Here is a 23,847-nt window from a genome sequence, read left to right on the forward strand (position 1 = left end):
CTTAGCTTCTTTTCTCTCCAGAAGCAAAAGAGTAACATTAATTGCAAGCTGCTTCCTGAGAAGTAGTATTAACCCAGACGTTATAGGTCCATAGGCTCATAGGTGTTTACTGGTTAATGACTACAAGAGTCTTTTTAAGCCTAGCCATGCATCCCAAATCTCTGACAAGTTCTGGTTCTCTTGATAAGTGTAAGCAGGGACTTGGGAGGTTAAACATTTACAAGCAGGGGCCTAGGAGATGAGCCATTTACAGGTTGCCTGTGTCCATTAGAGCATAGGTGCCAAATCAGAGATGAACTTCCTGTTCCTTATCCAATTGTCCAAGTTACACTTGAATTGGAATAGGAAGGATGGAGAGCCTGTTCCAGAGAAGGGGTAGTCTCTGGGATAAATACCTGTCTCTCCAGCAAGTCCTATATATATCAAATCAAGGTTTAAGTTTTTAGAACAGGTAATTCTGGTGCTGTTTGTTTTGCGGATAAACAGGAGGTCCATCAGAGTGGGTCTGACAATGTCTTGTATGCTAGGCATAAATCTTCCCTCAAGAGCTTGTAGGAGACAGAATACAGGGGTAGGGCCTTGAGGCGGTCTGCATAGGACATGTTATTTATACCCTATATTCTATTAGAATCAGAATCACATTTATTGGCTAAGTATGCAGGCATACAAGGAATTTGACTCTGGTTTTGATAGCTTTCCAAATATAAGTTACGAAATCGGCATACACACAACTATTAATCACACACTTGAGATACAAAACAAGACAGAGATTGTAAATATACATATACATACAAAGTGCAAAGTGTAACTCAGTGCAAGAAATGCTGAAATAAACACTAAAAAAACAAATATTATTAATAATATGTAAACAGTATTGCAAGACCCTAGGAGGCCTTGGAAATAGGGTACCCAGGCTAATTAAGCTGAATTAACCATCTATAAGCTTAATGGTCTGTGCGAAAAAAAAATGTTCTTATATCTACTTGTTTTGCTGTAGATTACTTTGTATGCCTGGTGATGGAAGAAGTTCAAAAAGGTTGTGGCCTGGATGTAAGGGGTTTCATGACTCTGGAACAGTACATGTCTGTAAGGTGGGCAGACTAGCACCAGTAGTATCTTCAGCAGACCTGATTATTCATTGTAGCCTGTTTTTGTCATGTTTAGTCACTGATCCAAACCACACTGCTACAGATGAGCTGAGAACAGATTCAATGACTGCTGTGTAGAACTGAATCAACAGCTCCTGTGGAAGGTTGAACTTCCTAAGCTGTCCCAGGAAGTAAATTCACTGTTGTGCCTTTTGCATGATGGACCCTATATTGGTCTCCCATTTCAAGTCCCAGAAGATTATGGATCCCAGAAACATGAGGGTTTCCACCACTGACACAGCAGTATTAAGTATGGAGAGGGAGGATAATATTGTGGGACCTCTCCTAAAGTCCACTCTCTTCTACACAGTTTTAAGAGTGCTTAGCTCCAAATTGTTCTGACCACACCATAGGGCCAACTGCTTAACCTCCCATCTGTATGCAGACTCATTACCATTCGTGATGAGCCCAGTAATGGTTGTGTTTTCCTTATATTTACTAAGTTTGACAGAGTGGTCCTTAGAGATGCAGTAATTAGTGTAGAGGGACAAGAGCAGTGGGGACAGCATACATCCCGGGGGTTAACAGTGCTGACTATGTGATAGCTAGATGTAAGTTTCCCCAGTTTTACCTGTTGTTTCCTCTCTCTAGGGACCTAAACCTTGTCACCACAATAAACAGAACATGCTGGAGGGATAGATTCCTGTCCCAGAGACTTTCCATACTCTGGAACAGACTACCTATCTATGTCAAACAGAGCTCCTCATTAGCACTCTTCAATAATAACTGGTGCTCCATTGACAGGTGGATGCAGGGACAGAAAACTGGATGAGTTTCAAGTGAAGGAGTTCCAGGATTATCGTACTGAATGCAGAGCTGAAGTCCACAAACAAAATCCTTGCATATGTCCCTGGGTTGTTAAGATGTTGCAGGATGTAGTGCAGACCATGTTGACTGTATTGTTCACTGACCTGTTCTCTCAATAAGCAAACTGAAGATGGTCCCAACAAGGGAGCTGTGATGTCCTTCAGGTGAGCTAACATCAGTCTCTCAAAGGTCTTCCTGACCACAGATGTCAGAGCAACACGCCTATAGTCATTCAGTCCTGTTATACTTGCTTTTTTTCGGGACTGGATTAATTGTGGTGAAGAACCTCTGTGGATGTTCCAATTGTAGGATATGGCTGGTTAGGTACATACCAAAGGGGGAACTGCATTCAATGATAGATTTGATGAATGGAGAATATATTATAACAATTACTACCTTGGACCTTGATGCCATACCTTTGTTTATAAGTTGCACAGCATAGAATGATTTCCTCACTACTGTAGACACATGATGGCCAAAGGCTAAATGACTATCTATGCGTGTCCCCAAATCCCTAACTACTGGGTCAGCTCTTAGGGGTGTGTTGTCAATATGATAGTTACCATGGGTGGATGACTTCCTGAAGGATGCTATCATGCATTTCTTGGCATTTAGTTTTAGTCCACAGAGCTGTTGGACATGTTCCACTTAAAGAAATCCCAATCCCTCCGAGCTATACACTCTAGGGACCTAAACCTTGTCACCACAATAAACAGAACATGCTGGAGAGACTTTCCATACTCTGGAACAGACTACCTATCTATGTCAAACAGAGCTCCTCATTAGCACTCTTCAAGAAAAATCTTGATGATTGGATGGGTAATAGGAAATTCACCCAGTGGATCACTTCTGTGGTTCTGCTTGACAGGGGCACAGGAAAATAATTTTCTTGGGTGGTGAAAGCCAGGGTACCTTTTTGGCTAGGCTTATATAGTCTGGCACCAGTTGTTTTTCTGTGTCAGCCCTTTCTGGAGAACATTTGTATCAGTGGGTGATTCAATGACAGCTCCTAATTTGCAATCATCTGCAAAGTTAGTAAGCCAGACGCCACTGACTTTGGCCTGGACTTCAGAGAAGTAAATGTCAAAATGGAGCTGTCCCAGGGTCAATCTCTGAGGGACTCTGCTTGTGACTGACCTCTTTGTAGAGGTGGACTCCCCAATTCTAACTTCCTGAGCCCTGTCTGTGAGTCAGCTGGCTATCCACTGGGTGACATAAGTGTTTGTATCTAACCTCTTAAGTTTGTCAACAATGCCTGAGTGGGGGATTGTGTCAAATACCTTGGCCAGGTTAAGGTACACAGTGTGAACTATTTTGCCCTCATCCACTGGTTCGGTGATCTTCTCAATGAAGTCCACCAGGTTGAGTAGGCATGACCTGCCTTTGATGAAACCAAACTGGGTTGGGTCCAGTGTTTGGAGATTTCCTATGTCATTATCGATCATGTCCATGATAATTCTTTCTATGGCTTTGTATACAAGATTAGTGAGACTTATGGTTCTATAATTTCCAGGGTCTGTAGATGCCAAACTGTGTGCAGTGGGATGAATGTTTCTGTTCTCCATTCATGAGGCATGAAGCCTGTTTGGAGTGAGACTACAGTTAAAGAGCAATTCCAGAGGGCCTGACAGATCATGTTTCATGCTATTTAGAAGGCATCCTGGGATTTTGTCTGGGCCCATTGATGCAGTGTTCTTGGCCTTAGAAAGACAGCATTAAAGACCTGTTCCCTGGTGGTAGCAAGGGGAATTACATTTGATGGCATTTCCTTAGGGAAGGTTGATAGGGAGAGAGGGGTAAAGTTGGAGGTGAATTTGCCGGCCAGTAGGTTTGCTATATTGTTTGGCTTAGTATAGGTGGCTCCATTTACAATGAACTCTGCACACAACTGTGTATTATCTTTGAGGTAGTGGACATAGCTAAAGAATGCCTTGGGGTTGTCCATGGCCTGGGAGTCCAAATTTACCTCAAATTTGGCTTTAGTAGATTTTATTTGTCCTCTGAGTTGTTTGTTTAATTTGATGAGAGTGCTTTCATCCTGCTGGGTGCTGCATTTCCTAAGTTTTGCCATGATTTTCTTCCCTCTGTTATACAACCTACTGATGTTGTGATTCCACCAGGGTGGCTTGTTTTTTGAGTTAGTTCTGTACTTATTCCTGGTGGGTACAGCTGTTTCTATGCAGCAATTAACATGCTTGTACAGGGTTTCTGTGAACAGTTCTGCACAGGCAGAAGTGTTCTCAGGGTTAGTCTTATAAATCTCGCTGTTTTCAACACCTACATCATTTACAAGTATACTATTCTCATCAAACTGTCCATACTTCCACAGCCTGAGTCATGTTGTCAACCTCAAGCTTTCTTTTTTTTTTTTTCCTTACAGTAATGTTCTTTAATCGTTCCAAGTTCTGTTTAGATTTCTTCTTTTTTAACCTGCCCCTTATTTCCTTTTTCTGGTTCTGAAGTATTGTCATGTGAAGCATGTGGGTTAAAAGAATATGAGAGATAGAAGCATTCACAACAGCATCCCAGAATGATGATGTCATTTTTTTGTTTATTAATGTTTTGCAATTGAACAATTAGGGCGATTTTTTTAGTATATTTTAGTATAGCTTTATATATATTAGCGAATTTCATTTTCTTCCTAGTTATTTGTTGTGACTCCCTCCCTTCCTTTATTTGTTTTTTTTTTTTATTTCTCCTACATGCTCTGAATCTCCTGATTGCTGTTAGAAGCCCAATTGTAATTTTAGCTGCGGACAGTACAGCAGTGTTGGAATTATGAACATCTGACCTGCATATGGATGTCTGGTGCCCATCGATGTTAGAGATATTACGATGTAGCTTGAGTACACTGCAGTCTGTCACTTGTTGAGTATGATGACATTGGAGCATGTTGGGTATACAGTAACAACTAAAACTACAGTTAGACCACTTGGTTACTAAGTTGATTGTTAGAGCATTATATATGTAATTGTTAGGATGAAGGCTACTGCAGACTGATTGATCAATTATAGTTTGTCAACCAGGTTGGTGGAGTGAAAGAAAGGAGAAAGGCAAATACCTGATTTTTCTTGAATAAAAATATTTGCTTTTTCCAAATATTAGTGACTTCAAAGATGACTATATTAAGTGATATAGGGTTGTAGGAAAAGAGTTGTCCCCATAATGGGGTATGAAGGGCTTGTGCAATACTGATTTCAGGCTTATGTCCAGTTACAGTCTTCTGATTGTAATTTTGTGCATTTGTCATCTGAGGTCTTTAACTCATTTAGGTGCAATTGGGGGTCTATATTTACAAACTGGATGTCATGATACAACATACTGCCAGAGGGAATAAATTACATTAGGTTACACCTTCTTTCTTGAGATTCTGTTTAGGCTACAGGTGGATGAATTAAGTTTGGTGTTCTTGCTTCATGAAAGATAAGAGAAACAGTAAAGTGCAACACAATTTAGGACAGTAACAGCAGATAGATTAAAGAACATATGAAATCATTATATGTGTACTTGGAGTTACAAGTGATTTGAGGGCATAAATAAAAATTTGAAGTTTAACAAGAGTTGATAAAGTGAATGAAGAAGAATGGTACAGCTTTAGCAATATTTCCCAGTATTATATGGCTGACTATTTAGTTGAGAGAGACAGACAGACAGACAGACCAAAATATAGAGATAGAGAGAGAAGGATTTTTCATGCAAAAAACTGAGAATTCCATCAGAGAAAGAAAAGGTTGCAGAACAAGTCCAGAAGGTGGATAGTGAGTGGGCCATTTAAAGATACCAGAATATGCATCTATATAGTGAATGTTTCACCAGGAAGGTAAATATTTGACTGTTTCAGCCGTTCTTCTCTGACATTTCTATGTTTAATTCTTGACATCAAGAGAAAAAGTAAAAAAATATTTTTTAAGTAAATTAATGAAAAATGTTATGTTTCTGAGTTTTAAAAATCTCTGTCTATCCTCATATTCAAATTTAATCTTAAACACAAACAAAATCCTTAAAATGACTCATCAATATATATATATATATATATATATATATATATATATATATATATATATATATAGAGAGAGAGAGATAAACGACAATTAGAAGGTACAAGTAACGAGTCAAACTCTGATTTACAGAAAGTTATAATTTCATTCCACGTGTTCTTCTAACAATGAGCACATACTGCATTATTGAAATGTGAAGTATGTTTGCAACAAAAAACATTTAAATCTTGTTTCATTAGCCCTGTACCATATATAAAGTTTGATAGTAAAATATTCTCAAAATTACCTGTTTTTGTTTACTTTCTTGTCAGCAGGTAACATGTCCAGAATCTGACTGAAATCACAGCCTATTGTCAGTACATTGTCTTTATTTATGGCTGTTAAACAGAGAAAGCAAAATGTTAAACTACAAACTGAATAAAAGCTTATCAAGCCTACATACATGATAAAGATAGTCAGAATACCATACAAATTCCTAAATGATGCTTGAAAAGTGGTTCTGAAGTATTGTCATGTAAAGCAGGTGGGTTAAGAGAATATGAGCAATAGAAGCATTCACAACAGAATCCCAAAAGTCTGCATGTTTGATTACAGGTAGTAAGGACCTGAAAGACAGAATTTTGGTTATAAACTACAGTGCATGAGTTATTTGTAGGCTGAAGCAGAAAATGTAACAAAACTTGTAAAGCATTATCCTGTTTTATTAATTTTTTTGAAAGCAACTCTTTTATTGCTGTTACTAATAACAGTATTTTATCAGTATTTACATTACAAAATTTCCAGTTCTTCATGTACATTTAAAACATTTCCAGTCATTTTGATGATAATAACAATCTTCAGATTGTGCCAATGAGGTTATTACTAATAATGCAATATAATTCTATACATCTTACAACATTATCTGGTCATGTAATTTGTGCCAATGAGGTTATTACTAATAATGCAATATAATTCTATACATCTTACAATGTTATCTGGTCATGTAATTATATTAATTGTGGAGAAAATCTGATAACAACCACATATAACTTCATTTATTCTTACTCCATAGGTTCATAGGTAAGCACTAGGCTAGCTGCCCTTGCAGGCCAATTTAATCCTAGCCAGTTTCCATTTTTGCACTCAAAATAACCTATCCCATTTCTTTATAGATTGGCCTTACCCATCCCATGGTTGATAATTATGTATTACTCCTAAAAAGAATAACTGTGATCATACCATAGATAATATGAGGGGACCCATGAGTGTGATAAAGCATTTAGGAGCTGTGCCTGTCCATTAGTAGTACAGGGGTCAGTCCTGGGGTAATTTTCTGTTTCCTCATCCATAGATATAAGCTGCAGTACTTGAATATGGATGATCTTTTGTTTTATATGGATGGGAAGTCTGTTCCACAGCAGTGGTAGTCTCTGTGAAACTATACGTGTCCCTCCAAACCATTCTGTTGATGTTGCAAAAGAGGTTTAGATTCACAGACAGAATATTTATTTTGCCATTTGACTTGCTGATGTGCAATAAATCCATCAGTAATGGGTCAGAGGATGCCTTATATGCCAGACACAGGTCACCTCTTAGCAGACTGTAGTTACCGAGTATAATGAGAGGGCTTTGAGTCTGTCCATGTAGGACATGTTGTTTACACCTTGTATCCTTTTAATAAGGTATCTCTGTGGGCATCACAGTTGTTGCATGTGTTTGGAGAGATACATGACAAAGGAGGCATTATATTCACTGACTGGCCTAATGAGGGCTGAGTAACTTTTGTTGTCAGCAGAAGAAGCTGGATATATCATTCAATTAAGGAAATCCCTTTACAATCATTCAGTTGCAAAATCCATGCTTACCTTTATCTGCCCACACATTTAAAGCTAATTTAGACCATTGCATAATCAATTTCTATCATTTCTTTTCATTACTGTTCTCCTATATCCTAAACATTTCATAAAGTGCTTACTGGTCTCTTTCATAAAATAAGAGTTGGTAAACAGGCTGTGATGTACTATTAATAGCCCACTGAACTGTTACCAAATAATGTGATGTTCGGACAATACTCCATTTAACTGTCAGCAATAATATGACATTTCCCACTATCCTGGGTCAGTAACTAAGGAGCGTCAATCCTCGCTACTGACTCCAGTGTGAGACTGTCACTTGAACAGGAGTAATATTTCACAATTTTCCCCTAAGAGCACAACAGGAACATGCTCTATAATCTGGGACTGGACTGTATACTTCAGTCCACCCTTAACATAACTCATTATTATACACTTCAGAGCAATGTTTCACAATTTAAGACCTCTGATACACTCACACTTAAATAAGTTAAATCTCACATATCCAAACACATCTGGGAAAGCCTGACACAAATTTCCAGCTGTGTCCCTTCCCCAAAATAATCAAGTAATGCTGACACCAACCAGAATGTTTTCATGCCCTATTAAAGAGGTGTCCAATTATGAAAATAAGATATTAAAACAAATAGTAGCAAATGAATTAAGCAGCCAGCCTTTTGGAGTGGCCTGGAAAGTTTAAGGCAAGTATAACCACTCTCAAATCACTAAAGAAAACACTGATTGTCTGGCCACAATGTACATTAATAAACATATTTAATAATGAGCAAAATTATTAAAAATATAAAACAGTAATTTACAATAAACAAACAGAACTCAATTATCAGGAAATTAAATTAATACTGAAGGATAGAAACCCAACATTTAGAAAAACTCTAACTGAACTGATTAGTTATAATCTCCTGTCTGACTAAAGAATACTGTCCCTCATCTAAACTAGATTAGTACAAAAGAGTAAAGGCAGGTTTACAGTTCTTGGTGAGTTCTTTTGGGTATACACTGTGCAGTACATCTGTGAAAAACACATAAATGGCTGTTAACTGCCAACTGTAACTGCCAACTGTCTTCAGTAGGGTCTTTTATAGACTAGCCTAACTGTCCCAGCTGTTCCAGTTCTAATTTTCATTTCATATTTTGAAAATCAACCAATAGCCATTTACTAAAAGTTCCTTCCTGTCTTTCAACATCTGACAGTAACACATGGCAACTGTCACCATTCCAATGACATCATCTGCAGATCAGCTGAATCTGAGACAGTTTGCTTTAGAATCAGTCCTCACAAACATGCGCAGTTAGAAATGTAAAAGGACCTGTTCAAGTCTTTACAACATTCTGTACAAACAAATCATAAAACAACATATAAGAACCTATTCACAATATCATAGCTAGCCATGCGGGTATACAATATACATGTCATTCTGAAATTATATACAAAAATTCATCCAGACATGCTATCACAAATGACAGTGTCCAATTTCTTCACGCAGGCATCTTTGTCCACTATATCGCCCATGACAATGTTATGTTGAAACTCTACCAACACCTTCTCTAAGTATTCCAGCCCTCAAAATCTACCCCTTCTCTGTCCGTTTACTTTCTTTATTCAGTATTACATCATATAAATCAGTGTCCATTTTTATATTATTTTTCCCTTACTTATTTGCAGCTAAACCCAGAGGGCAACACCAGAATTAGTATATCAAATTTCATTTGTTTGCACCATAATTACTTGTGCACTCAAACATTAATTATTTTACATTCTACAACAGTATGTATCATGCCCTTGCTCTGACCAAAAATGTTATTGCTATATAATGTCAGAATAACCAGGAGAAGAATTACACCCTTATGTTAGGAAAACACTTCACATTTACCCTCACATATACTAATTTGGTACAAAACCAGGAGCTTTGGTTATTCCATACAATAGGGATGCCCACAAAATTAAAAGAATACTAATTTCCAATTGGAATCTAATTTTCACAGAAGAACTAAAAGGAAAATTAGGGGAAATGTCCTTCTTTACTTTTAGTAGGTAAAAGAATATTAAAGAATTGGTAGAAAAATAATTCACTGGGACTAAAGATTGAGATAAGTCAGGAATGCCAAAGTGTGGTATGTGCTCCATCTGTAGACACAGCAGTGATTGAATCTATTAGTTGTCCAGGTCACATCAATTGTAACACAGCAAGGGTCATGTACTTGGCAACATGTGTTTCATGTATTGCTTACTATGTTGGTAAAGCCAAAAGAAATCTTATAGATAGAATTCTTGAACACTTAAAGGATATCAAAAATACGAGATCTACCAACACTTTATATAGACATTCACTAGAATGTAAGAAGTTTAAAAAGTTTCTTTTTACTATTATTGACAAAGTCACCCCAAATTCTAGAGGTGGGGATACTGAAAACCTGTTGGAATACAAAATGCTCTGTTGGTAGATCAGTTAAATAAGTTAAATCTCACATATCCAAACACATCTGGGAAAGCCTGACACAAATTTCCAGCTGTGTCCCTTCCCCAAAATAATCAGGTAATGCTGACACTAACCAGAGTGTTTTCATGCCCTATTAAAGAGGTGTCCAATTATGAAAATAATATATTAAAACAAATAGTAGCAAATGAACTAAGCAGCCAGCCTTTTGGAGTGGCCTGGGAAGTTTAAGGCAAGTATAACCACTCTCAAATCACTAAAGAAAACACTGATTGTCTGGCCACAATGTACATTAATAAACATATTTAATAATGAGCAAAATTATTAAAAATATAAAACAGTAATTTACAATAAACAAACAGAACTCAATTATCAGGAAATTAAATTAATACTGAAGGATAGAAACCCAACATTTAGAAAAACTCTAACTGAACTGATTAGTTATAATCTCCTGTCTGACTAAAGAATACTGTCCCTCATCTAAACTAGATTAGTACAAAAGAGTAAAGGCAGGTTTACAGTTCTTGGTGAGTTCTTTTGGGTATACACTGTGCAGTACATCTGTGAAAAACACATAAATGGCTGTTAACTGCCAACTGTAACTGCCAACTGTCTTCAGTAGGGTCTTTTATAGACTAGCCTAACTGTCCCAGCTGTTCCAGTTCTAATTTTCATTTCATATTTTGAAAATCAACCAATAGCCATTTACTAAAAGTTCCTTCCTGTCTTTCAGCATCTGACAGTAACACATAACAACTGTCACCATTCCAATGACATCATCTGCAGATCAGCTGAATCTGAGACAGTTTGCTTTAGAATCAGTCCTCACAAACATGAGCAGTTAGAAATGTAAAAGGACCTGTTCAAGTCTTTACAACATTCTGTACAAACAAATCATAAAACAACATATAAGAACCTATTCACAATATCATAGCTAGTCATGCTGGCATACAATATACATGTCATTCTGAAATTATATACAAAAATTCATCCAGACATGCTATCACAAATGACAGTGTCCAATTTCTTCACGCAGGCATCTTTGTCCACTATATCGCCCATGACAATGTTATGTTGAAACTCTACCAACACCTTCTCTAAGTATTCCAGCCCTCAAAATCTACCCCTTCTCTGTCCATTTACTTTCTTTATTCAGTATTACATCATATAAATCAGTGTCCATTTTTATATTTTTTTCCCTTACTTATTTGCAGCTCAACCCAGAGGGCAACACCAGAATTAGTATATCAAATTTCATTTGTTTGCACCATAATTACTTGTGCACTCAAACATTAATTATTTTACATTCTACAACAGTATGTATCATGCCCTTGCTCTGACCAAAAATGTTATTGCTATATAATGTCAGAATAACCAGGAGAAGAATTACACCCTTATGTTAGGAAAACACTTCACATTTACCCTCACATATACTAATTTGGTACAAAACCAGGAGCTTTGGTTATTCCATACAATAGGGATGCCCACAAAATTAAAAGAATACTAATTTCCAATTGGAATCTAATTTTCACAGAAGAACTAAAAGGAAAATTAGGGGAAATGTCCTTCTTTACTTTTAGTAGGTAAAAGAATATTAAAGAATTGGTAGAAAAATAATTCACTGGGACTAAAGATTGAGATAAGTCAGGAATGCCAAAGTGTGGTATGTGCTCCATCTGTAGACACAGCAGTGATTGAATCTGAATCTATTAGTTGTCCAGGTCACATCAATTGTAACACAGCAAGGGTCATGTACTTGGCAACATGTGTTTCATGTATTGCTTACTATGTTGGTAAAGCCAAAAGAAATCTTATAGATAGAATTCTTGAACACTTAAAGGATATCAAAAATACGAGATCTACCAACACTTTATATAGACATTCACTAGAATGTAGGAAGTTTAAAAAGTTTCTTTTTACTATTATTGACAAAGTCACCCCAAATTCTAGAGGTGGGGATACTGAAAACCTGTTGGAATACAAAATGCTCTGTTGGTAGATCAGTTAAATAAGTTAAATCTCACATATCCAAACACATCTGGGAAAGCCTGACACAAATTTCCAGCTGTGTCCCTTCCCAAAATAATCAGGTAATGCTGACACTAACCAGAGTGTTTTCATGCCCTATTAAAGAGGTGTCCAATTATGAAAATAATATATTAAAACAAATAGTAGCAAATGAACTAAGCAGCCAGCCTTTTGGAGTGGCCTGGGAAGTTTAAGGCAAGTATAACCACTCTCAAATCACTAAAGAAAACACTGATTGTCTGGCCACAATGTACATTAATAAACATATTTAATAATGAGCAAAATTATTAAAAATATAAAACAGTAATTTACAATAAACAAACAGAACTCAATTATCAGGAAATTAAATTAATACTGAAGGATAGAAACCCAACATTTAGAAAAACTCTAACTGAACTGATTAGTTATAATCTCCTGTCTGACTAAAGAATACTGTCCCTCATCTAAACTAGATTAGTACAAAAGAGTAAAGGCAGGTTTACAGTTCTTGGTGAGTTCTTTTGGGTATACACTGTGCAGTACATCTGTGAAAAACACATAAATGGCTGTTAACTGCCAACTGTAACTGCCAACTATCTTCAGTAGGGTCTTTTATAGACTAGCCTAACTGTCCCAGCTGTTCCAGTTCTAATTTTCATTTCATATTTTGAAAATCAACCAATAGCCATTTACTAAAAGTTCCTTCCTGTCTTTCAGCATCTGACAGTAACACATGGCAACTGTCACCATTCCAATGACATCATCTGCAGATCAGCTGAATCTGAGACAGTTTGCTTTAGAATCAGTCCTCACAAACATGCGCAGTTAGAAATGTAAAAGGACCTGTTCAAGTCTTTACAACATTCTGTACAAACAAATCATAAAACAACATATAAGAACCTATTCACAATATCATAGCTAGCCATGTGGGTATACAATATACATGTCATTCTGAAATTATATACAAAAATTCATCCAGACATGCTATCACAAATGACAGTGTCCAATTTCTTCACGCAGGCATCTTTGTCCACTATATCGCCCATGACAATGTTATGTTGAAACTCTACCAACACCTTCTCTAAGTATTCCAGCCCTCAAAATCTACCCCTTCTCTGTCCGTTTACTTTCTTTATTCAGTATTACATCATATAAATCAGTGTCCATTTTTATATTATTTTTCCCTTACTTATTTGCAGCTCAACCCAGAGGGCAACACCAGAATTAGTATATCAAATTTCATTTGTTTGCACCATAATTACTTGTGCACTCAAACATTAATTATTTTACATTCTACAACAGTATGTATCATGCCCTTGCTCTGACCAAAAATGTTATTGCTATATAATGTCAGAATAACCAGGAGAAGAATTACACCCTTATGTTAGGAAAACACTTCACATTTACCCTCACATATACTAATTTGGTACAAAACCAGGAGCTTTGGTTATTCCATACAATAGGGATGCCCACAAAATTAAAAGAATACTAATTTCCAATTGGAATCTAATTTTCACAGAAGAACTAAAAGGAAAATTAGGGGAAATGTCCTTCTTTACTTTTAGTAGGTAAAAGAATATTAAAGAATTGGTAGAAAAATAATTCACTGGGACTAAAGATTGAGATAAGTCAGAAATGCCAAAGTGTGGTATGTGCTCCATCTGTAGACACAGCAGTGATTGAATCTGAATCTATTAGTTGTCCAGGTCACATCAATTGCAACACAGCAAGGGTCATGTACTTGGCAACATGTGTTTCATGTATTGCTTACTATGTTGGTAAAGCCAAAAGAAATCTTATAGATAGAATTCTTGAACACTTAAAGGATATCAAAAATAGGAGATCTACCAACACTTTATATAGACATTCACTAGAATGTAAGAAGTTTAAAAAGTTTCTTTTTACTATTATTGACAAAGTCACCCCAAATTCTAGAGGTGGGGATACTGAAAACCTGTTGGAATACAAAATGCTCTGTTGGTAGATCAGGCTAAATGCCATTAACTTGGCAGGTTTAAATGACAGTCTCTCCCTGAAAAGTGTTTTGAGAATTAGATCTTTTGACACATAGATAAACAGTCTTGTCATAGAGATAGAGTAAGTACAAAAGTAAGGCAAGTACTACCACGCTGTGTATGAAGCAACTTCACTTTATTAAAACAATAAAAGCAGTATCATAAGCGCTTTCAAGTAAATCCCTTCATCAGATGATAAAACACTAGCAAAAACATAATATCTAATATAGTACAACACAGCCAATGAAAATCAATAGTTTACCCTCCTTTTTGGTAGAGCTGGTTTTAAAGGGACAACATCATTTAATCCTGGAGCTTTGTCAGCTCCCAGTCTAAGAAGCCATTGCATCTCTTTATATTCAGTTTCATTGCACAAGTCACCCATTCTCTGACTTCTATTTACAACACATATAACCATAAAGGCAAATACATGATCACTATGCAATTCTATATGCTTGTACAGTGCATTGTGTTCTTTTCTTAACCTTATATCTGATAGATGCTTAAAATTCTATCTTTAAGTCTGCAATTTGTTTTTCCTACATAATATGCAGTACACTGTTGACAGTTTGCAATACAGACAACATTTTGCGTGTTAGAGTCAGCATACATATTCAAAAAGTAATTCTTGTTGGTCCTGGGGTGCATAAAACAGTTCCCTTGTAAAATGTGCTTACAAGCTTTACAAGGTTAAGTTCCCTTCTTCTTAATGCCTGAATTTTTAAAATACATAGGTTCTTGACACAAAATATCTTTGAATTTTTTATTTCTTTTGAAAAAAATCTAGGTTGTGTCCCTACAACTTTAGTTATATTCTCATCTGTTAAAATAATTCTCCAGTTGTCTCTAATTATATTACATATACCACCTATATCATTACTGTATGTTAAACTTATTTCCAAACCTTCATTAACTTTTTGAACCTGTGCATCTACCTTATTAGGCAATTGGGACCCTGAGCTATGTGTGATCTCTGAGGAGCAGGAGCCTAATAAGTAACCATGGTTTTGCACTTTGTTTTCTATAGAGACTGCTGTTGTCCATTTCCTTTTTCAGTAGATTTTTACTATAACCTCATGCTTGAAAATTATTCTTTAAAGAGTCCAATTCCTGTATAAAGGAATTTTCAATCATGCAAAGTCTGGATATTCTACAGACTTGTCCCTTGACTATGTGTTGACATACATGTATGGGATGCATGCTATCATATCTAAGCATGCTGTTGGTCCAACAAGGCTTCCTATATAGTGAGGTCTCTACATACCCATTTTCTTTCTTAATAATACTAACATCCAGGTGTTCAATAACTGAACTAGAATAATTCAGTGAAAATCTGAAGAATGAAAAGAAATTTCAAAAGAAATAAAATTTTGAAAGGATCAAAGGAGAGACTACTGTCCACCTGTGTCCCAAGGTCACTTATCACACTTTCGGTATTAAGTAGACTACCGCCTATGTGGTAGTTCATGGGTACACAGTTTTTACCAAAAGGGATGACAATGCACTTTTTGGCACTGAGCTTGAGGCCATGACTTTGACATCAGGCATCTGTCTCAGTGAGGCCCTTTTGTAGGATGTCCACATCATTAGGAATTTTGATTATGGCTCCTAGTTTGCAGTCATCTTCGAAAATCATTAGCCAAAGACCTTCTGTGTTAGCCGGTACTTCAGAGAAGTAGATACCAAACAGGAGAGGACCCAGGACTGAACCATGTGGTACTCCACTTGTCACTGGTCTGAAGTTGGATTTGCAGTCTGCTACTTTCACAGTATGGGTTCTGTCAGTGAGCCAGTTGGCAACCCATCTTGTGATATAGGGATTTATATATATATATATATATATATATATATATATATATATATATATATATATATATATATATATATATACATATATTAAAAGGTACTTCAGTACTACAGTTGAAAATCAACAACATGAGAAACTCCATTCATAAAATCCTGTGCAGACTACTTAAGACACATTCAGTAAAAACTTAAGGAATTGATATAGCACATTAAACTCAATGGAAAACACTTCTCTAGCATTAAAAAAAACTCACAAAAATAGATTTTATGTGTAACTCATGACCACACCATTCATTGTGAAACTCTGCTCTAAATCCAAAGCAGAAAATACTTCTAGTATCTCTTACAAGACCTTCACATATTTATAAATGAAAATATATGCAAGCACACACACACACACACACACACACACACACACACACACACACACACACACACACACACACACACACATGCACACACATCTATATCTTCCTGGATTAGAGGATACAACACCTGGATTTATCGATAAAGTCCTGGCTTTATCACTATATCCCTTATAGATATAAATATGTTTTTTTTGCAGCACATTATTTGCATTAGATAACTTGGCAAGTATTAGTTTCAGCAATATAGTATAATGGTTGTTTAAATGGTTTAAGGCATCCTTTAAAACTTGGACTTCAGTACACACTCACCTTCAATTAAATTAAAAAGTGTTTTGTATTCATTTTCCTCTATCAAAAGGCATCCATGAAGTCTTAATCTGAAGATAAAAACTTTCAGGTTCCAGTTTCTGATCTATAAAATGAAACAGCACTTTCCGTTAGTTTTGACAGGTTAATAATAAGTTTTTACCACAAAAAACAAAGTAAAGTCCAAAACAACTAAATAAAAAACACTCCTGGAGCCAGCAGTTCAATAGCCAATTTTCTTTACTGGCGCTTCTGGTACCTTCCCTTATGCTTTCAGAGAATAACTTTCTATGCACATCAGTGCTCGCTTTATACAAGTCCTTTCCATAAATTAATTCCCCAAGTGAACAAGCAATTAACCAGTTCTGTAATTAAAAAAAATCATTACATTTAAAGTTGCAACATTCACTTATATATAAAATACACACATACTTAAAACTGTGCTTCAAACATCCTCTGCAGAAAATTACATTTCTTTTTGAAAAACAATGTCATTTAAGATTTGCAAAAAACCTTTGTTAAATGTTCAGATTTACCTCTAAATTCATTCCCCTAGGCTGTATGGTCCTATAATTTAAAATGAACATATTTTCCAATTTTAACAGCATGTGAATAAAATCTCCCCTTCTAAGTGAAGTCTGGCTAATACACTGAAAAAAAGAGTGCCATCTGAGCCTCCATGTGCTTGATGAAAGTGCTCTGCCACCAGGCTATCAAGATTGCCATTCTTAATGTCCCCAAGATGTTCCAGTATATGGACCTTTGCTTTCCTTTTGGTTTAGCCAACATACAATTTGGTTGGCTTGCACTTACACCCAAGTATATATACCACCCCGCAAGAATAACTATGAAATCTATCCACCGAATTCAATGCTCTCCCATTAATTCTAGTGCCTGATAGATTTCTATTCCTCTTGCAGCCGAGGTACCAAAAGGACCATTAAAAAGTAATTGGCTGTTGAACTGCTGTCTCCAGGAGTGTTTTTTGTTTAATAACAAGTTGCGCATGATTAACTCTTCATGGACTGAATCACTTCATATATGTTGCATTATATGCATAATGTAATGTGAATAATTTTATGTCGACAAAGTGCTAAAGTCTTTGCCAGGTAATATTTAGGCAATTATTTTCCCTAGGTAGTTACAGTACATTTCATGTATCTGATGACAGGAAAAGACACAGTTACACTGACCCACCAGTACAGAAACAGGACATCTATTGTGCCACTATTGTCTCAAATTCATGAATGGGCCAAAGGAGCTGGAAGTGTTAGTTGACAGGGTAGGATGATGAGGCCATGTGCCTGCTCTTTTGTCCTGAGTGAGGGTCTGGGACCCTGAGCTATGTGCGATCTCTGAGGAGCAGGAGCCTAATAAGTACAAGTTCAGTTTAAAGTGGGGTGGAGTGACAAATATTCTGTGAAGGGCATTTGGAAGCAAATGTCCTCATGCCTAATGTCACTGTATTCACATTCATCATATAGGGCTACTGACTAACTGCTCTGAGATGATAGTTCCTTGTTCTACTCCATTCACCTTTTACAAAACCTTGCTTATTACCCTTAATGAAGAAATGGCTGGCAGATTTTGTCATTTGAGAAGTCACAAAGCCTGCATAGTGGTGGGTCAGACTCTGGAAAGCTAGTAAGGAGCTAATGAGGTCTCGAAGAAGGTTTGGGTTGCAATTAAACTACACTGTTGAAGGAATCAGGTGGGGAAGGAGAGGGAAGGTTCTAGAGTAAACAGCCAAAAATATGTTTTATTTATGTATATATTGGTAGCAAGCCAGATATATGAGAACTTGTTTCAATGATGAGCTAGTTATGAGAAATTGACAATGAAGATAAATAAAACACACCATAAACAATATTGGGTAACTTAGACAAAATAATGAATTGTTAGTAGATTAATGTTTTATTATCAATTTGCTAATACCAGTACCAGGATCACACATTATCTGGACTCTTCTACCACAGTTACAAGATATTTAAGTAACATTAGAAATAAATATTGTAGTGAAGAAACACAGCCAAAGTAATAAAACACACAAATTTAATAGAGATAAGCACTTTCACATCTGATATAATGCTTCTTCAGACCAAAAGAAACTCTTCACAGCTCAGCTTATATAGTTAAAACACAATTAATGAACTAATCATTCAATCAAATCCCAGTTAAAAATTAAATATTACAAACAGCCAATAAAAACCAAAACAACTACATACATAAATACATAAATAAATTTATATTTCAAACTTATATTTTTAAGGTTAGATTTTATCGATGCTCTATCATTTAAGCCAGGAAACCGATCTGCTTGAAGTTCAATAATCCATTTTAGTTCCCTTAGCTCAGTAATATTTAACGTCACCTAACCTTGGTCCTAAATGTACACACTCTATAACTTTAAAACTAAAGGTATGAGACTGATCAAAAGATGCTAAATGTTTGGCTAGGGCACTTCTATTAATATGTCTTTTTCATTGCTAGAAGATGTTCCCTAACCCATTCTCAAAGAGAACGATTCGTTATATCTACATAAAATGAGCTGCAGGTATTACATTCGGCAAGATAAATTACATTTTTGGTATTACAATCTTCTGATATCTTAAAAAGATATTTCTTTCTAGTAGTGTGGTGAATAAATTCACTATGTTCAGCTAAAACACTACATATCTTACATTTCCCACAAGGTGTTAGGCCCAATCTTGGAATTTCTATTATACTATTGTTATTTACATTACTTAACAGTCTCTTCAAATTCTTCTTATTTTTATATCCAAACTTCGGTTTATAACCCACTACTTCTTGTTACTTTTCATCAGACTGCGATATTGACCAATTTTTCTCTATTACACATCTTACTTGGTCAATATTACTAGAATATTGCAACCTAAGATGAATAACATTATTATCAAAATTATAACTATCTACAGCATAAACTTCTGACTTGTCTTCTGACATATATGGTTTCGCTTTACCCTTTCTTTGTTGAACAACTTCTTCTATCCCTACTTGTATTTCTCTAGTGTTATATCTCCTTTGCGACAAGCCACTTTTAAAATTCTTAATGTCATATTCACATCTGTTGTCATCTGTGTCTATTCTGAAGATACACATCCCTTGTCCCTTTATTTTATATATATATATATATATATATATATATATATATAAAAGGATGCATACTGTCCCTTGATAAAATATTATTTTTCCAACATGGTTTCTGATACAACTGTGTAATTATCAAACCATTTTCATCTTTTATGACTGTAACATCTAGAAAATCTATTCGGTTCTGTGAGACAGAATGAGTAAACTTTAAAAAAGTTGTAGTTGTATTAATATATTGCAAAAATAATTCTAACTGTTCTAAGCTTCCTGTCCATATAAATACCATGTCATCTACAAATCTTCGATATAAATAAATATATTGCATGAAAAAGGTATTATATAAAACAAAAGTTTCTTCCCAGTGAGCTAACATTATGTTGGCATAGCTATTGGCACACGAAGTGCCCATAGCTATGCCAAACAACTGTAAATAATAGACACCTCGAAACAAAAAAATGTTATTCTCTAAAATTAATTCTAACAAGAAAGAAAGAAATTCAGTCTTTGTCTGATCATATGTACCATCACGTAATAATTGGCATTTCACTGCTTCTATGCCATAGGAGTGGGGGGATCACTGTAAATAAAGAGTTAATGTCTAAAGTTACTAAAAGAGAATCTTTAAGTATATTTTCATGACCTGTAACATGTTTATATAAATCTTTGATAAAATGTTTCGTGTCATTCAATATCTGTGATACTTCATCTATAATTGGTCTTAAATTCTTTTCTACATATATTGAAAGTGTCTGTGTAAGCCATCCTTGGCCATCCAATGGTGGGTTACATTCATTCTTACGTATTTTCAGCTGGCCTTGTATCACTAGTATTACTGGAAATGCTACGGTCAGATATTCAAGCAATTGTTCAGCTATGCTATTTTCTAAAAAACAATCGTATAAACACTTATACACTTGGCTATAACACATATCTATATCATCAAGTGTAATAACTTTATATACGTTTTCATTTTGTAACATCTCTGTCATAGCTTTAATATACATTTACTTATCTAAAACAACAATTCCCCCTCCTTGTCAGCTGGTCTAATTACAATTGTATTGTCATTAGCCAAACTTTGCAATGCTTGGTATTCTTCTTTGCTTAGATTGCAAAACATTTTACTATGTTGCACATCATTACTGACTATACTTTTCAAATGAGTCTCGCATACTTTACAAAAAGTCTCAAGTGCTGCATTCAAATCAGGTACAAAAGCACTAGGCTTTTTTTAAATTATTTATAACATATACATTCTTAAACAGTACCTTCAGCATAGTGTTTCTTGCAAAAGTTTTTATATCCAATATCGTTGTCGTATAGTCCACAGGTGATGTTGGAATAAAATTGAGCTCTCGCTGTAAAATGGCTTCTTCATGAACAAACGTCTTTTTGATAAATTGAAAACTAATGTATGTCCACTGGTCATTGTTCCCACATCCGTTTTATCATTTGATTCGAACTCCATTCTCGTGACAGTAGCCTTCTTTTTCTTCCTCTGCTGAGAGACCGATCTCTCTGGATATTTCTCATTGTGCGAATTGGAAGGGGGGGGGGTGAAAAAAACTGTTGGGAATTGTTCTGTCCCTCTCGTTGTTCTTTTCTTCTAACAATGGGTTGTAAAGATAATAAATTGGATGATACTGATGATATTAATTTTAATTATATTATTTAAATTTATATTTAATTTTTAACTGGGATTTGATTTCTTCACTACAATATTTATTTCTGCTTCAAACTCTGGTAATGATTACTAAATCTAAAGCTATGGAGATGGTTGGAATCATTTTTAAGAACTTCTCAACATGGGACTCTGCCTTTCTGACTAAAGTATTGATGTCATATGTAAGGCCTGTGCTAGAACGTAACTCACTCTTCGGCTCATATAGTAGATGTCATTTAGTTATATTGAAAAGCATACAAAGAAAGCATTCAAAGAAAATGTTTTTGATTAAACACCTTCCTTACAATCAATGACTGGAGTATATTTTGCTTTATTCTATCAGTTATAGGCATCTAAGAGGGAATGAGGAAAACTCTTTATATTAATCCTGAGTTTTTACAGCAAAAACTAATTCTAGGGGTGATATTTACACTTCTACGATAGACAACTGCATGACTACTTTATGTGGGAATATCTCAATCTCTATTGTTTGTCTGTAGAATAAACATTTGTCAAGCAGAGTCGATATCAGCTTTTAAAACTATAGTAAATGAATGGATGGATCAGTTAGTCTACTCATCAAATCCAGAATCTGCATTTTAATTGTCCTACTGACCCATACATGGTTTTATTTAACTATGATGTTGGTGCCTTCAATCATGTAACCGTGCTTCCTCTCCCTTCTCTGTGTTTCCTTTTCAAGTTGACTCCTTCACATTCTTATTACTGTTTCATGTACCCATATCATGTCCCTCTTCTGTTCTGCTCCAGATAAACAAATCCAGTTCCACGATGAGCCTCTCTGCACTTCTCATCCATCCTAATACCATCTCAGTGGCTCTCCTCTGACCTGCTTCATTAGCGTTATTGCATCAAAATTGTGTACTCTATTATAGGAGTGGCCTAACCACGAACTTGTAGAGTGGTAACATTACCTCTATATGTCTTACGTGTACTCCTAACTTGTTGAGCTTCACTATGCCCTGCTCATGTTTAGGCCTGATGGTTTATTTCTTCACCCATAGGCATAAAGCTATTTATAACATCAAACTTTACTTGCTACTTCTTAAAACATCAGCTTTTTTCAAGGTCCTTCTGTAACTTCTCCCTAACATAAAACATCACTGCCACCATTTTAATGCCATTCATGAGTAAGTTGATCATGCTGTCAGTACTTCTGTTAATATATGACTTGAATATATGAATATTTGAGAGCAGACATCGGACCTACAGGACTCAACTATTCAACTCTTCGCCATCTTAGTATTTTTTCCATGGCTTTATCAACTGCTGAAGTAAAACTACAGGTCTGTAGTTACATTAATGTGTTCTTATTCCCACCATGGAAAATACAAACCACTGCTGCCATTTTCTAGTCAATTAGTACCCTTCCCTGGTGAGGGATTGGTGGAAAAAATGATGTCACATCATTATGTCAAATGATGTCACTTCCACCAGTTTCTTCAAGATTCTTGGGGCTATGCCACATGAGCATTGGACCTCATTTTCCCAAAGTGCCACCACTACCCTTTCTGCTGTTTTCTTGTCTACTTTATTGTATTTTACTACTTTGCTCCTTCACTTCTACTGTCCAACTCTGGATCCTTCCACCTTTGTCTTTTCTGAATATTGATGCAAAGAATTCAGAGATTCTGTCTAATCAGTAATCTAAGGGCATCTCCTTTTCCTGATGAGTGTCTAGAACTCTTTCATACTTTTTTCCTTTTGCACCCAAATTATCATTTCTTCCATTTTTGATCCTAATAGTGTTTCTTTTCTAGGTTTTATTTCCCTTTCCTTATCAGTTAAAATGATATGTCCTTATGTTCCTCATATTTAATTTAGCTTTCCTTATTAATTTAATTGATCTGTCCTTATCAGTTAAAATATTATATCCTTATGTTCCTCATATTTAATTTTGCTCTCCTTATTAATTCAATTGTGCTGTTTCTAGCTTCCTCATACTTCTTTGACTTTCATCTCTTTCCTTCTTGGGACTGTGGTAGCCTTCTGATTTATCATCATCACTTCTTTTACCTTTCCAGTAAACCACATTTTTTTCTTTATTTCTGGCCTCACTCTTCTTGTTGAAACTTGTTTCAGTTACTGTAAAAATGATCCTCTCAGTCTTGTCTCATCTTAGTTGGATCCATCATTTATCTTCAAGATGCCTAATCAGCTCCTTGAAGAGTATTCCTGTCATCCTATAGTCAATTGTCCTGTAATTCCAGACCTTGATTTTGCTGTATTGCTTGGTATCCACTTCCCTCATAGTAAGCGACTTTACTGTATGGTCACTACAGGGCGTTCTTATCTTCAGGTCTCATGCT

General features: G+C 35.7%; 1 protein-coding gene across 1 annotated transcript in view; it reads right to left on the reverse strand.

Annotated features, from left to right (window-relative positions):
• The window catches only part of LCT (lactase), a 773,291-nt gene that overhangs the window by 572,253 nt on the left and 177,191 nt on the right, over window positions 1-23,847 (reverse strand). The window contains exons 4-5 of the mRNA XM_044073664.1: window positions 16,747-16,849; window positions 6,240-6,330 (exon numbers count right to left, since the gene is read on the reverse strand). Of these exons, the coding sequence (XP_043929599.1) occupies window positions 6,240-6,330; window positions 16,747-16,849 (194 nt within the window). The remainder of the gene's footprint in view (window positions 1-6,239; window positions 6,331-16,746; window positions 16,850-23,847) is intronic.

This window comes from Protopterus annectens, chromosome 6.part0, assembly GCF_019279795.1.
Source record: "Protopterus annectens isolate FY-2018-M chromosome 6.part0, PAN1.0, whole genome shotgun sequence".
In the NCBI taxonomy this organism is placed as follows: domain Eukaryota; kingdom Metazoa; phylum Chordata; order Ceratodontiformes; family Protopteridae; genus Protopterus; species Protopterus annectens.